The sequence below is a fragment of the Musca domestica genome, unplaced genomic scaffold (assembly GCF_030504385.1).
Source record: "Musca domestica strain aabys unplaced genomic scaffold, Musca_domestica.polishedcontigs.V.1.1 22, whole genome shotgun sequence".
Classification (NCBI taxonomy): domain Eukaryota; kingdom Metazoa; phylum Arthropoda; class Insecta; order Diptera; family Muscidae; genus Musca; species Musca domestica.
This window is the reverse complement of record NW_026712262.1, coordinates 5,862,768-5,877,629: the sequence shown is the minus strand read 5'-3', so window position 1 is coordinate 5,877,629 and position 14,862 is coordinate 5,862,768. Positions and strand designations below refer to the sequence as shown.

General features: G+C 36.7%; 1 protein-coding gene across 1 annotated transcript; it reads left to right on the top strand.

Moving 5' to 3' along the window:
* Positions 1–664: 664 nt before the first annotated feature.
* Positions 665–9,178, top strand: LOC101895149 (uncharacterized). The gene is made up of 3 exons (XM_005185271.4): positions 665–963; positions 7,770–8,053; positions 8,238–9,178. The coding sequence occupies exons 1-3, from the start codon at positions 698–700 to the stop codon at positions 8,807–8,809; spliced, it is 1,122 nt and encodes a 373-aa protein (XP_005185328.3). The 5' UTR covers positions 665–697; the 3' UTR covers positions 8,810–9,178.
* The last annotated feature ends 5,684 nt before the right edge of the window (positions 9,179–14,862 follow it).

Here is a 14,862-nt window from a genome sequence, read left to right as displayed (position 1 = left end):
AAGTCATTATTTTCAATATAAAATTTTTTGGAAAGAAGAATGCTTTCATTCTTGTAAATCTTGCTTTACTTCTAAACTCAGCAGGGTCCTCCACTTAGGCAAAATTCAAAAGTCGCATCATAAGAAAACTAAAGACAAGCCATATGCATAACTGACGACAAACCGACTAGGTTTTTTTCAAATGAAATTCTCTACTGTCCCACTGTATAGCGTTACTAATTGTTGTGCCTAACGTAAACTTGGTGGGTGGGTAAAATAACACAACAAGCCAAAGACTTCTTGCACTCATCACTGAATTTGAAAATGAAATTTCCTCCAGCGTAACATCAGCGGTATTAGGCTTAAATTGTGTATATCCTCAAATTTACAAAAACACACATGTATGCACACCTATGCATGAATCTTCAAAAACCGCACAAACACACACGCACGCACTCAGCCAAGCAACAATCATAATTTCACATAAAACTATTTAATTTGTTACAAAGTGTGTAATACCCGCGCGCACTCGACTTGCGACAATTGTAAACATTTCATTTTATTTTTTTGGTTTTTGTAACAATCAAACCACTCTTTATAAAAGTCACCCACACAAAACTTGTTACCTCAGTTTATTTTGCTACCGGGTTTTGTGCGGATGTCAAGACAAAAACAAATAAACGAGTAGTGTTGAAGTAAAAAGAAAATCGCTTTGAAAATGATAACGATTCGATTTACTTGCGGCGTTTTATTTTTATTGATGTTCAATATTCTATGGATAAGTGATGCGAAGGATGTGAAAACGGATTTCACCACATCACCAACACCGATCACAACCCTGCAGAGAACAACGAGTGTTGCCGAAGGATTTAATTCCGATGCGTACCGAGAAGGATTAACGAAACGCGATACCAAGGCGGCAGACTTGTCTGCATCGCCATCAGTGTCGGCCAAAAGCTATGATCCTCCACCAGAATTTTACAGGTTGGTGGGAACGAAACAAAAATAAAAGTGTGAAACTGTGCGAAGTCTGAATTGATCTGTGATAATTGTTGAACAGAAAAGAAACTCTAGCACCTATCAAAAGCCAAAATTTAATATGAAGAAGTAAAAAAGCTATAAGTTCGGCCGGGCCGAAATTTGAATACGCCCCACCAGTTGGAACAAATTTGGCAAATTAAAAAAAAAACAAGTTAAAAAGCAGTAAGTTCGGCCGGGCCGAACCTTTAATACCCTCCACCATTTGCAACGAATTTGGAAATTTTCAAAAAATAAAATCCTTAAAAAATTCTGTTAAAATTTTAAAAATACCGAATATAGCCGTTATATTGGGGTCTATACGACGTGGACATACATATGCATTGTTTGTCATAAGCCATTACCATATTCAAATTCGAAACTGGACCCGCACCGACAATTTTCTGTAACAGACTGTAGTTCCCATAACGAACTTCAAATACCAAATTTGAAACAATTCCGGTGAATAACGTCGTTAAAATCATCAAAATACCGAATATAGGGAGGTACCGTTATATTGGGGCTATACGAAGACGTGGACCTGTAAAGACAATTTTCTGTCTTAGGGTGTAGTATCCATTTGGAACTTCAAATACCAGATTTGAAACAATTCCCGTGAATAATGTCGCTAAAATCATCAAAATACCGAATATCGGGAGGTACCGTTATGTGGGGGCTATACGAAGACATAGACTTGCACAGACAATTTTCTATCTTAGGGTGTGGTATCCATTTGGAACTTCAAATACCAAATTTGAATTCAATTCATTCGAAAGCTAGCGTGATTACAACAGACAGACAGACGGACAGACAGACAGACAGACAGACAGACAGACAGACGGACAGACAGACGGACATCGCTAAATCGACTTAGAATTTTACGCTGATCAAGAATATTATACTTTGTTGGGTCTGACATGAGTATTTCGAGGAGTTACAAACGGAATTACAAAGTTAATATACCCTCCATAGTATGGTGTAGGGTATAAAAACCGTTAAAAATTCTGTTAAAATCTTAAAACTACCGAATGTAGCCGTTATATTAGGGTCTATACGACGACGTGGACCTACATAGGCAACTTTTGTCATAATCCATTACAATATTTAAATGTGAAACTTGAGCTATAAACAATTCCGGTGAATAATGTCGCTAAAATCATCAAAATACCCAATATCGGGAGACACCATTATATGAGGGCTATACGAAGACTTCAACCTGCACAGACAATTTTCTGTCTTAGGCTGTAGTAACCATTACGAATTGCCTTTTGAAATTGAAGATGATCGCTAAAAACTTAGATATATCTCCCATATTTTTGTGTCCGATTTGCTTTGTTCATCCGGTTGGTTATTTCTGTCCTCAGCAGCCTTAATTTACACTCTGTAACAACGGTATTCGGGGAAATATCAAATACAACTCAGATATACATTTACCAAATTTTATCAAGATCGGTTCAGATTTGGATATAGCTCCCATATATGTCTTTATCCGATTTCAAGTTAATTGTGCACCAAATTGATAATACAATTGATAATACTGAAAACGCACAATTGTTTCGACAAATTTATTAGAAATAGATTCAGGGGAGGATATTCCTCTCATATACTAGTTCTTTCGGACTTTAAATTATAACTGTAATCATAGTTAGTGTGATTCAATTCTCACAAATTCTTCATAAAAACCTTTATTTGTAATGTGAAGCTCTACTAAATATGTAAAGTGGTGTAGAGTGTCATAAAGTCGGCCCGCCCGGTTTTCGTATTAATTTAGTACACATTTCCAAAAACAACTTCCATATCACAATTCCAGATACCAATTCCAGAGACCTCAATAACAAATTTGAGGAGCTGTTCCGTCTTGGCGTTGATTCTCGTCAGTCAGTCACCTCCACCCTCCACCATAGTACGGAGGGTATATTAAGTTTGTCATTCCGTTTGTAACACCTCGAAATATACATTTTAGACCCCACAAAGTATATATATTCTTGATCAGCATAAAATTCTATGTCGATTTAGAGATGTCCGTCCGTCTATCCGTCTGTTCGTCTGTGGAAATCACTCTAGCTTCCGAACGAATTGAAGTAGATTGATAAAATTTTGCTCAAATGTATGTTATGTCTGCAGGACTTTTGGTATTGAAAATGGGTAATGTAGGTCCACGTTTTGGTATAGCCATATAACGGTATGCTTTGGTATAGCCCCCGATATTCGGTATTTTGATGATTTTAGCGACATTATTCACCGGAATAGTTTAAAATTTGGTATTTAAAGTACGTAATGGATACTACACCCTAAGACAGAAAATTGTCTGTGCAGGTTCACGTCTTCGTATAGCCCCCATATAACGGTACCTCCCGATATTCGGTATTTTTTATGATTTTAGGGAATTTATTCACCAGAATTGTTTCAAATTTCGTATTTGAAGTTCATGATGGATACTACAGCCTAAGACAGAAAATTGTCTGTGCAGGTCCACCTCTTCGTAAAGCCCCCATATAACGGTACCTCCCGATATTTTGTATTTTAATGATTTTAGGGAGATTTTTCACCAGAAGTGTTTCAAATTTGATATTTGAAGTTAGTAACGGATATTTCAGCCTACGACAGAAAGTTGTCTGTGCAGGTCCAGGTCTTCGTATAGCCCCCACATAACGGTACCTCCCGATATTCGGTATTTTGATTTTATCGATATTATAAACGATTTTTTTAAGTTTCGCATTTGAATATTGTAATGGCTTATGACAAATGTTACCTACGCAGGTTCATGTCGTCGTATATACCCTAACATAATTGCTACATTCGGTATTTTTAAGATTTTAAAAAAAATTTTAAAGGATTTTATTGTTTTTGAGAATTTCCAAATTCGTTCCAAATGGTGGAGGGTATTCAAAGTTCGAACCGGCCGAACTTACAGCTTTTTTACTTGTTTTTTGTAAAACGCCAACATCATCAATATCAAGTCCAGTACGATGAAAACTTTTGAAATGCCAAATCCTTCGGCCGCATATGCCATCCCTGTTTATTAAAGAATATTCAAATGTCAAAAGCCCTCTACAACAGAAATCACCGTTTCACTCTTTTTATTATTTGAATTATTCACAAATAAGTAATGACAGGGTCATTCATTGGCAATTTATATCAAAAACATTTTCCAATTTCAACAAAACGTTTAACAACAATGGCGGTCAGGTCAATTGTCTAATATTTCATGAGTGCCAAGGAAACTTTTTACTCTCCACTTTCAATGGTCCTACAAAAACATTGCCAAGTCATAATATTTTGCGGTCACTGCAATCCCAAATCATTTCCCCAGATATGAAATAAATAAATTTATGTATGTTTGGAACAAAAAAACACAAAAAATGCAAACCCAAACAATGTCTAACCAAAAGCCAACCAACCCACCTTTGATTGTGGCGGCCGGTACCCTGCAATATTCCATGGTACATAAAATGTTAGGAATTTACAGTTTTTCAACTAATAAAACTGAAAATCCTTTTGAAAGCATGCAAACCTCTTTCCCCTCCGATCCGTTTCGTGGCTTAAACACTCACAAATTGGTCATTTCTCTAGTTTTTTTGCTGGGACTGAATCTGAATCACGACCGGAAGGGTCAGAGCAAACTAAAAAAGTGGACAAAAATAATCTAAAATTCCTTAAAACATATAAAAGAGATTATAAAAAGTGCAAAGTTGAAATGTTCCGACTTTCACTGGGACAACAACTCTACGCCCTACCAATAACACATTCAAACTCCATTTCACAACAATGTGGTAGGATGCCACGTACCGGTTATGTATGTGTGTATATGCCTCAGATTTGGCCATTGTAGATGAAACAGAACGAAAACGAACACGAAACGACCGATGAAATATTTTTATGGCATTAGTAAATTTTTGTCTGGCGGCCACTTCCTCCAACATTAGAACAACCTAAAATTTGTTTCCGAAAAAAACGAAAGAGAAAAAACTTTGGAAACACCAAAAACGACAATCTTAACATTTGAACAAATTTTTGGGATAAAATCGACAAGAAGTTGGGGGAGAAGCGCAACTAAAAGGCTAAAAGGGGCTAAAAGCAACAAATAATGGCCAGTGAATGGCTAATACGATGTGTCTACCAAAAACCGAATGGATGCCACCCCAACGCTTTAGAATTTCTTTGTTTCTCTTTTAACTTCAATTGCTGGCGTTGTGAGAGACTGAGGTCTCTCCAACTTTTTACAGTTTCGTCAGCATCACCCTTGTTCTTGTCGTTGGTGTTGACAATAAACGGAGCAAAAACTATCAGAATCGAGGGGTTGAAGATGTAATACCCTATGGTAGATATTGTTGGGTTTAGAATTACATTGCGACTCTGTCGATTCTATTTTAATAACACTCCTCATATTAAGGTTTATACCCTCCACCATGAATTGGAGGGTATAGTAAATTTATCGTTCCATCTGCAACACCTCGAAGTATTCCCCGGAGACATGTATTTATGATTAGCTTATAACTGAAATTCCCTAAGAGATGACACTATTACAGACATGACTTCAAGCAGGATTATATTAAAAAATATTTTTTGGAGCAAAAGGGATACCGGACCGAGTTTCACCAAATGGAAAATCGATTGAATATGAAAAAATCTATCCAATTTGGGCTGATGTTGCATAAATGGTGGACAATAACCGTAAGATTAGATGACGATGTCTATCGAAACTTAAAAAAACCTGAACAGATCTCGATAAAATTTGGCAGAGGTACTTTAGAACTGTATCTCATGTCCGGTATCAAATATCAATGTTGTGAAGTGCATATTACGAATGTGAGGGAATTTAACACCAAATCGGATGAAACATATATGGGAACTATAGCTATATCTGAACCGATTTTTACCATTACTTAAGTACATGCTTCTGGGCTGAATTCATTCTGAGGTGTCAAAATTCAGGCCATTTAGGCTGAATGCGCAATAAACCTGAAATCGGATAAAGATATATATGAACCGATGAACCGACATTTTAGGAATTTATTTCTGAGCTGTATCAGAGTAAGTATCCGTACTGTGGAGTTCATATTACGCATGTGAGGCACTTAAAACCCCAAATCGGGTGAAACATATATATGGAAGTTATAGCTAAATCTTAACCAATTTTCACCAAATGTTATGTACTCGTTCGGTTAAATTTGCCAAAATTCAAGAAAATTCGACTGATATTGGCCATTTGGTGCACAATTAACACGAAATCGGTTAAAGATATATGTGGGAACTATTTGTAAATTTGAACCGATTCTCACCAATTTCAATAGGGCTTGTCCTTGGGACAAACAAATTTGATTGGGAAAATTTCATCTCAATCGGATAATAAATGCGACCTGCATGACCGACGGACGGACGGACAGGCGGACTAACATGCATAAATCGAGTCAGAAAGTGATTATGCGAAGATCCTCAAAAGTAACTATGGGTCTATCTCGCTTCCTTCTCCCTGTTACAAGCAAATGCACAAAGACATAATACCCTGACCACCTTGCGGTGTACGGTATAAAAATGCTCCATTTTAAGGATTTTACTGATTTGGCCATAAGACTTTCAGTTTTCACAAGGTAAAGAGGGCAGTCAGATTCGTTTTTTTTTTTTTCTATATTTTTCTTTAATTTAAATTCCATTACTGACCAATCCTCTTAATTATAGAAAATAAGTTCGGCTTCCGATCTTAAATCTGTTGGCTTTAAAATTTCAAAAAATTAAAAATTTTTGATAATTATACCTTCAGCTGTATGGCTACAGAGGTAAACCAAAACGTACCCCATCTAAATAGCGGTTTTAAACCCTAAGTCTCTTTGGGCCAAATCTGCTTTAGAATATTTGGAGTTGATCGAGGGTGGTCCGTACGTCCGTCTGATGGACTGGTGCGCACGATAACGCACGAAGGGAGTATACGATTCGATCCAAACTTGTTACATCGCAATATTATTATCAAAATTAGATCGAGTTCGGAAATGAGCAATATCGGTCCTCTCCTCCTGGTACCTCCCTCACAAAGGGTCAAAAATTGGAATAATTATAACTCTTATAAAATTTGAAATAAGAATCATATTGTACATCCCAATATTTTTATACCCTCCACCATACTATGGAGGGTATATTAAATTTGTCATTCAGTTTGTAACTCCTCGAAAAACTCATGTCAGACCCAACAAAGTATATATATTCTTGATCAGCGTAAAATTCTAAGTCGATTTAGCCATGTCCGTCTGTCTGTCTATCCGTCTGTCTGTTGTAATCACGTTATCTTTCGAACGAATTGAGATAGAAGGCTAAAATTTTGCCCATGCGTTTATTTTTCCAGTAGGCAGGCATATTTAGAGTTCGTAATGGAAACTACAGTCTGTGACAGAAAATTGTCTATGCAGGTACAGGTCTTCGTATAGGCCCCATATATCAGTACCTCCCCAGAAAACCGGGGACATTTTTAATACATATATCTCTTAGGTCAGATACGAAATATTGGATAACCCTTTCGGAATAACCCCATAAAGGCGTATGCCACAATATTTCAAAATAACAAACAAAACAGACTTAACAGTTCCTAAAGTCCACTCTATCCACGGTAGGGTGCTACAACATACTGCTGAAATAAAAATCGACTGGATTACGAACAATATTAAGATCCAACAAATATAAAATCAACTAAAACGTTTTTCGATAATATTCCAAAATTTATTTGAATTACTTAAACTTTTCATTGTTGTCAATTATATTTTTATTGTGCGTCTATTTCGCAGAGGTCCAGGTTCAACAGGTTCTGTACATGCGGTACCAAATCCATATTATAGTTCTAGTGACAGCAGCAGCAACAACAAACTTACCTCCGGTTTCATCTCCAAACCCATTGCATTCCCCACCTCGAGTAGCAAAAACACGAACAAAAACAATAACAACTACTCTCCACCCGATAATGGCATACATCTGGCCAACAGCTACAACTCTTGGCAGCATCTCAGAAACAAAACGGCATTCTTTGGAGCATTACTAAACAAGACGGGGCTACAGGACCGAATAAGCGTGGGTAAGTGATATGAATGCGTAATCAAGGTGTCTGTCTGTCTGCCTGCCTGACTGACCAACGCCACGGCAGTTGGAGACAGCAACAAATGTTGTGACTACTGCAAAATAAAAATCATAAAAACAAGGACATAATTTACATTTCCTTCCTCTACCTTTCCCCTTTCTCTTTTCATTCTCTCCCACAGGACACTATGGTAATCCATTGCATGGTGGAGGGCATGGTGTTGAGTATGTTCCCTCGGGCGGTGCCCACCACTATTCATCCCCACACGCCGGACCATATAGTGTTGCACATCCCCATGTCGACTATCATCATGGCGGCGGTCCTTATTATCCTGGTCATGGTAGCAGTTCTCCTGGTGATGGCATTCCCTTCGATGTCTATGGCGGAGGTAAGGGTCACTATGCTGGATCGGGTGGCGAATACTCATACACATACTCAGACATGCATGAGACGGCTGCACACAAAACCTTTCCCGACTTTTCACACAAAGCCCTGTTGGCCAAAAGCTTTCTCATTCCGCTGGCCAGTGCAGCTGTATTGGGCATTGCCGCCGCCTTGGTCAGTAATCCTCTGCTCCTACAGTTGGGCACAGTGTCGGGAGTTGCAACACCGGGAACAGTCATAGGTAAGCGCAAGAGAAGAGCAACATCATCGCCGCCAACTCCTAAAGCAGAGCCAACGACAGACAGCAAGGAAACGTTGGTTCATCCTTATCGCGGCCATCATCGACGTTTTGGACGAGTGCGTACATAAGCTACACGTGTTGTTGCATATCTCAATCTTGGCTGTCGATGAATTGAAAACCCGCCACACACAAAATCCCCTCCTCCACCCAACAATCAGATTCACTTTTCGTCTGCAGCAACATCCAATTCCATTCCAGTTTATTTCACTCATCTTGTCCTTTATCTCGAAGCCAATATCGCCACAGACAGGCCGTTGGCTTGTTAGTAGTACCATGTCATTTCCATTGAGGGAGGAGAAGGGGATTCGGTGTGGTCAAATGCTTAGTCTTAAGGAAAGGACACAAGCGAAAGTGTCCTTGTTGTTGTATTTATAAAACCCAGAGATAATAAATAAATAAAATAATGCCGAACATAAACAGGAATTTCATTTTCAATTAACACATCCTAGCGCAGGGATAAAACGTTTACTAACTAATGGCAGATGGAAAGTTCTTATTCGATGACAAAAAAGTACATCTAAGCTAGGTGGATTAGGCAGTTGATTCGCAAGGGAAAGGTATTGAGAGAAATATAGTGAATATAAAAGAACTAAAAACGACAGGATCGATATTCCCATCAGATATAATTTTTATTTTGGAAGTACAATAACTTGATCGGTAAGTCACATTCTTATCCAAAAAGGCTGTAATTTACTATTTGCACTGAGTTAAATTCTACCTCATAAAAATGTACTCCTTACTTCTAATAGTTTAGATTTGTATTCATTATACCCTCAGTCATATGGCCAGAGGAAGAGATATATGTGATACGGTCGAAATGTGCATCGTCGAAATAACGGTTTAGAACCAAGATTCGCTTCACGACATTTCAAGTCGATCTACACCTTTTTATACCCTCAGGCATATGGCTAGAGAGGGTATATATCATTTGATATGGTCAGAACGTGCCTAGTCGAAATAACGGTTTTATACCCCAGGTATCTTTGGACCAAATCCGTTTCAGAACATTTGGAGTTAATCTTGCGAGGTCCGTCCGTTTGTCTGTCTGTCTGGCTGGTGCGCACGGTAACTCCCGAAGAGAGTATCAGATTTGGCCCAAACTTGATACATCGTAATATTTTTGTCAAAATCAGATCGAGTTCGGAGATTGGCAATATCGGTCCACTCCTTCTGGTACCTCCTTCACAAAAGTGCGAAATTTTTAAAAAAATCTATTTTCTGCATAGAAAGAGAAACGATAATCCGATTATGCTCCAAATAATATTTGCGTTAGTGCTACGTTGGGTGTGAAAATGGATAATATCGGTCTACTCCATCAAGTACCTCCCCCACAAAGGGTCAAAATTTTGAATAAGAACATCTCTTATAAAATGTGATGTATGTGTCCGATTGTCTTCAAATTTCACACATCCGAATGTTTTTATTAACAAAAGGACTGGCGTTGAAATGGAAGATATTGGCTCACTCCTTCTGGTACCGCCCCCACAAAGGGTTAAAATTTGAATAACCAAAACTATCATAAAATCCGAAATAAGCATCCGGTTCTATTCATATATCACACATCCCATGATTTCTACTTACACAAGATCCGCTGTGAACCTGGGATATATCGGACCATTCCTTTTGACATCTCCCCTACAAACGGTCAACATTTTGAATATCATAAAATGCGAAAGTAACATCTGATTTCATTCAGACTTAGCACATCTCAATATTTTTATCAACACAAGATCTATTATAAAGATGGTAGAGATCGGACCATTCCTTCTGGTACCTCATAAAAAAGGGTCAAAGTTTGGATTAACCAAAACGATTTTGAAAACCAAAAAAAAATACATGTGAGCATGAACTATATCTTCTTGTGGGTGTATAATAGATTAGGAAGCATACATTTTTAAAATGAGATGTTGTCAAATGGATAATTTTGAAAAAAATGTGAACATATGATTGCATGACTTTACCTTCTTCATTCTACCATGCTCAAATCATTTGGTAACATCTATAATGTCACCACATCAGCATGGTTTCGTCAATGGAAGATCAACTTCGAAAAATTTAATAGAGCTGGCCTGTCATGTTCACACCGGATTCTCAAATAATTTCCAAACTGATATTATATATACTGATTTCAGTAAAGTTTTCGATACGGTTGTGCATAATTTATTAATATTTTGTCTTCAACTCTTTTGAAAATGGATATCGTCTTATTTGCATGACCGTACCCATAAGGATTCTTTTAACAATACTCTCTCTAAGAATACAGGGTTGCCCATATTCGACGGACCCATCTGACAACGCCATAACTTTTGACAGAGATGTCACATCGCTTAATGACATACCGCGTTTGAAGCGTCAGTCCAAGCAGATTTTTACCATGAACCAATACACGCCACGCGAGCGCTCTGAAATAGTTGAAATTTACATTCAACAGAAGAAGTCAATTGTGAAAACTCAACGTGCTTTTAAAACATTAAAAAAATGTGAGAAGTGCGCCTTATAAGGACACCATTAAGCGTTTATACGAAAAAATTTTGACTGGTAAGGCTCTTTCTAATCCGAAGAGGCCATATAAAAGTCGACCAAGGCGATCGGCCGAGAATATCGCTGCCGTACGAGCCAGTGTTGAGAGGTTCCCAAGAACATCCCAAAAACGCCGTTCTCAGCAGTTGGGCACGGCTCGGTACACTTTACAACGGATTATTCGCATTGATTTGCATTTGTTCCCGTACAAAATTCAATTGACGCAAAGAATGTTGCCTGCGGACAAGCCTCGTCGATTGGTCCGTCGAATATGAGCAACCCTGTATTGCAGTATTTTATGGTGTTCTGGTACCACAGGGGCGTATAACCCCAGCTTTCCTACAGGGATCCGATCAATTGCATTTATCTTTAAATACCAATATTCAAGGCAGATTCAAAATGGTAAGCACATGAGCAATTCTTTAAAATAAAACTGCATAGGAAACATTAAATGTCAAAATTACTCCACCTAAGTTGTTTAAAAAAGATGCATTTATACCACTTTTTCCAATATAATTTCGTTCAGAAACAAATATAAAAATTGTTCTTTACAATATTAAATAAACAAAAATGAAAACTTTCATAAGTTTTAAGTTAATTTTTTCCATACTTACTTTCGTTATTTATCTGTATGAAAAAAAAGATAAATCATCCTCTTTTAGCGCCATCTGTATATCAGTCTCCACAGTTTTTGATTCATGTCTCCACTAACAACTATAGCGGTTGTTTTACATTTCGCTAGTAACACAGCATTGTAGGTCAAATAGTTGTCACCAGGGCACAGTGGTCGAGGTCGTATGGGAACAGCGGCCAAAAATACTTTCAGTGCAGATATCAATATGAATCTTTGGTTATGGTACCTTGATGGTATAAATACAAAAAATGTGACAAAATGGATATGGTCGATGCATGTTTTGGCATGGTCCCCATATAACGTACCTCCCGAATAAGGGTTATTTGCCCAATTCTTGTCACATTTCTACACCAGATTGTAATGTTATTTGACATTTTACGTTCCAATGAGCTAAAAAACAATCTTACTGAAAATTATTTGGAAGAACCCGCCATCAAATAGAGTCCCTTGTAAGGTACCTCGAAAAATAGAAGCATTTTTTATACAAATCAAGTCCAAATTTGATTAGTTTTTGTAAACAAAATAAAATAACAATTTAATGTAAAATTAAATCAAAGATAAATTTTGCACAAATAATTAGTTTGACTTAAGGCCCTTTTGAAATTGGATATAACCGGTCAAAATTTAGGTATAGCTCCCATATATATTCATCCAATTTGCCTTATATTGTGCACCAAACTTGTAATATCAGCAAACTTGTATGGAATATACGTACGACCAGATGGGACCTGAAAATAAGTATGCCAAATTTGATCGAAATCGGTTCAGATATATATATAGCTCCCATATATATTGTTCATCCGATTTGTTATTTTTGTCCTCCGCAGCCGTAATATGCACTCTGTGACAACGATATTTGGGGAAAATATATCAAATATAACTCAGAAAAACCTTTTCTAAATTTGATCGAGATCTGTTAATATTTGGACATGGCTCAAATATATATCTTCGCCTTTTATTGTACACCAAACGTGTAATATTAGCCCAAATCAAATTTAGATATAGCTCTCATATATATCTATCCGATTTCAAGTTAATTGTGCACCAAATGGATAATACAAGCCCGAATTGAAAAGACGCAAATGCCTCAACAAATTTAATAGATATCGATTCAGAGGAGGATATTCCTCCCATATATTAGTTCCTTTGGACTTTTAATTATTACTATAATCATTGTTGGTATGATTTAATTCTCACAAATTCCCCATTAAAACCTTTATTTGTTATGTGACGCTCTACTAAATATGCAAAGTGGTGTAGGGTATCATGAAGTCGGTCCAGCTCGACTTTAAGACTTTCTTTACTGGTTATTGTTTGGTAAGGTTCGCTGCCCATTATAAAAGGGTAAGAGCTCAGAAGAAGACGGTTAATAAGATCTGTGTGCCATGGATATAAATTTGTTAACTCTTTAGCAGTTTCCAGTGCAAAGGCCTTAAAATTTTCGACATAAATATTATACCCAGAGAACAATGCTTGCAACATTATTGAACACCCCTCAATTAGATCCCTATCAATCACTAACAACAAAAACATATTCTATGTCACTAGCACCATAGAACTGACAAAATTGCAGCGAAGTCACTTCAGTATATTGGGCATAACGTACACATCTGACAAAATCTGAAAGTTAAATTAGCACTTTTAGAATCTTAGGACCATTACTAATGGCGTGAAAAAAATCACATTGGAGGATTCAGGGGGGAAAACAATTAAAACTTTAACTGAAATCTAATTTTATTTTCAAAATTAATCTTAAAGGCAACTCAGAACACTCACATCTTCTATATTATACACATATACTAAACACACAAATTACTGCACTAAAAATAAGTTAATACCTTGCTTTTCAATAATAATGCCAAGATTTGTAATTTTAAAATGTATTTAATTTTGTAATACAGTTCTATTTTTACTCCACTTTTTCTCTGATCCCACTGAAAAAAACAACTAACTACATTTTCTCTTTTTTTGATGCTATTTTCGAAGTGTCCCGTTAGATTGAAGCCAAGATTATTATAATATTTTCTAAAAAGCTTAGCCCCTTAAGAGTTCATTTGTACACATTTGACAATAAATATCTGATTTTCATTTTTTGAATTTTGGCCAATGGCAGCGACCACTGTGCAGGGGTTTGTTTAAACTCCCAGTCTACGAATAAAGATATGATGTTATGCCGCCAAAATGTGTTTCATGAATATAAAGGTTTTAGGCCCTATGTCTCATAGAATGAAATCTGTTTTAGAACATTTTGTGTCAATCTATGTCATGCTCGACTGTCCGACCGTCTGTATTCTTGGCTAACGATAACTTTCTGAGGCAGCACCCATAAAAATTTAAGTAATAATTTAGATTTTTCAAATCAAAAGTTATAATTTTAAAATGGAAACATCGACTACAGGTATTCTAGAACACAAAGGTTTTAAAAACAGTGATGTAAAAATATTTAAAAAAATATATCCATATTTTAACCATTTACGAAATAAATGGAGTTTAAAAAAATATATATCCTGCTCTGATTCGATGTCAACTAAATTTGGTAAAGGTATTTGTGTCTTTTGACTTTAAGAATACTTAAATTAAAATCGAAGCCATAGCTATATATGAATCGATTTTCAAAAAGCCATCCTATTTGCGCTGATATTACACTTCTGGGGCACAATAAATGTGAAATCGGACGAAAATATCTATGGGAGCTATATGCAAATCTGAAACGAACTCTATAAAATTTGGCAGACCTGATAGCTGGCACCAAATATTGTGATTGTTAAGTGCATTTTACGTATGTGAGGGACTTAGATACAAAATCGGTTAAAAGAAATATACGGAACCTATAGCTATATATCTAAACGATTTTAACCAAATTGAACACACTTCCTCCTAAACTTAATTCGGTTATTGTGTCAAAATCCACCAACATCCCCCAAATTGGTCTGATATTACACATTAAGTGCAGAATATAGTTGAAGT

Coding starts and splice junctions, on each gene's coding strand:
- LOC101895149 (XM_005185271.4), top strand. CDS start 698: ATGATAACGATTCGATTTACTTGCGGCGTTTTATTTTTATTGATGTTC. Junction 964..7,769: donor CCTCCACCAGAATTTTACAG/GTTGGTGGGAAC, acceptor TCTATTTCGCAG/AGGTCCAGGTTCAACAGGTT. Junction 8,054..8,237: donor ACAGGACCGAATAAGCGTGG/GTAAGTGATATG, acceptor TCTCTCCCACAG/GACACTATGGTAATCCATTG.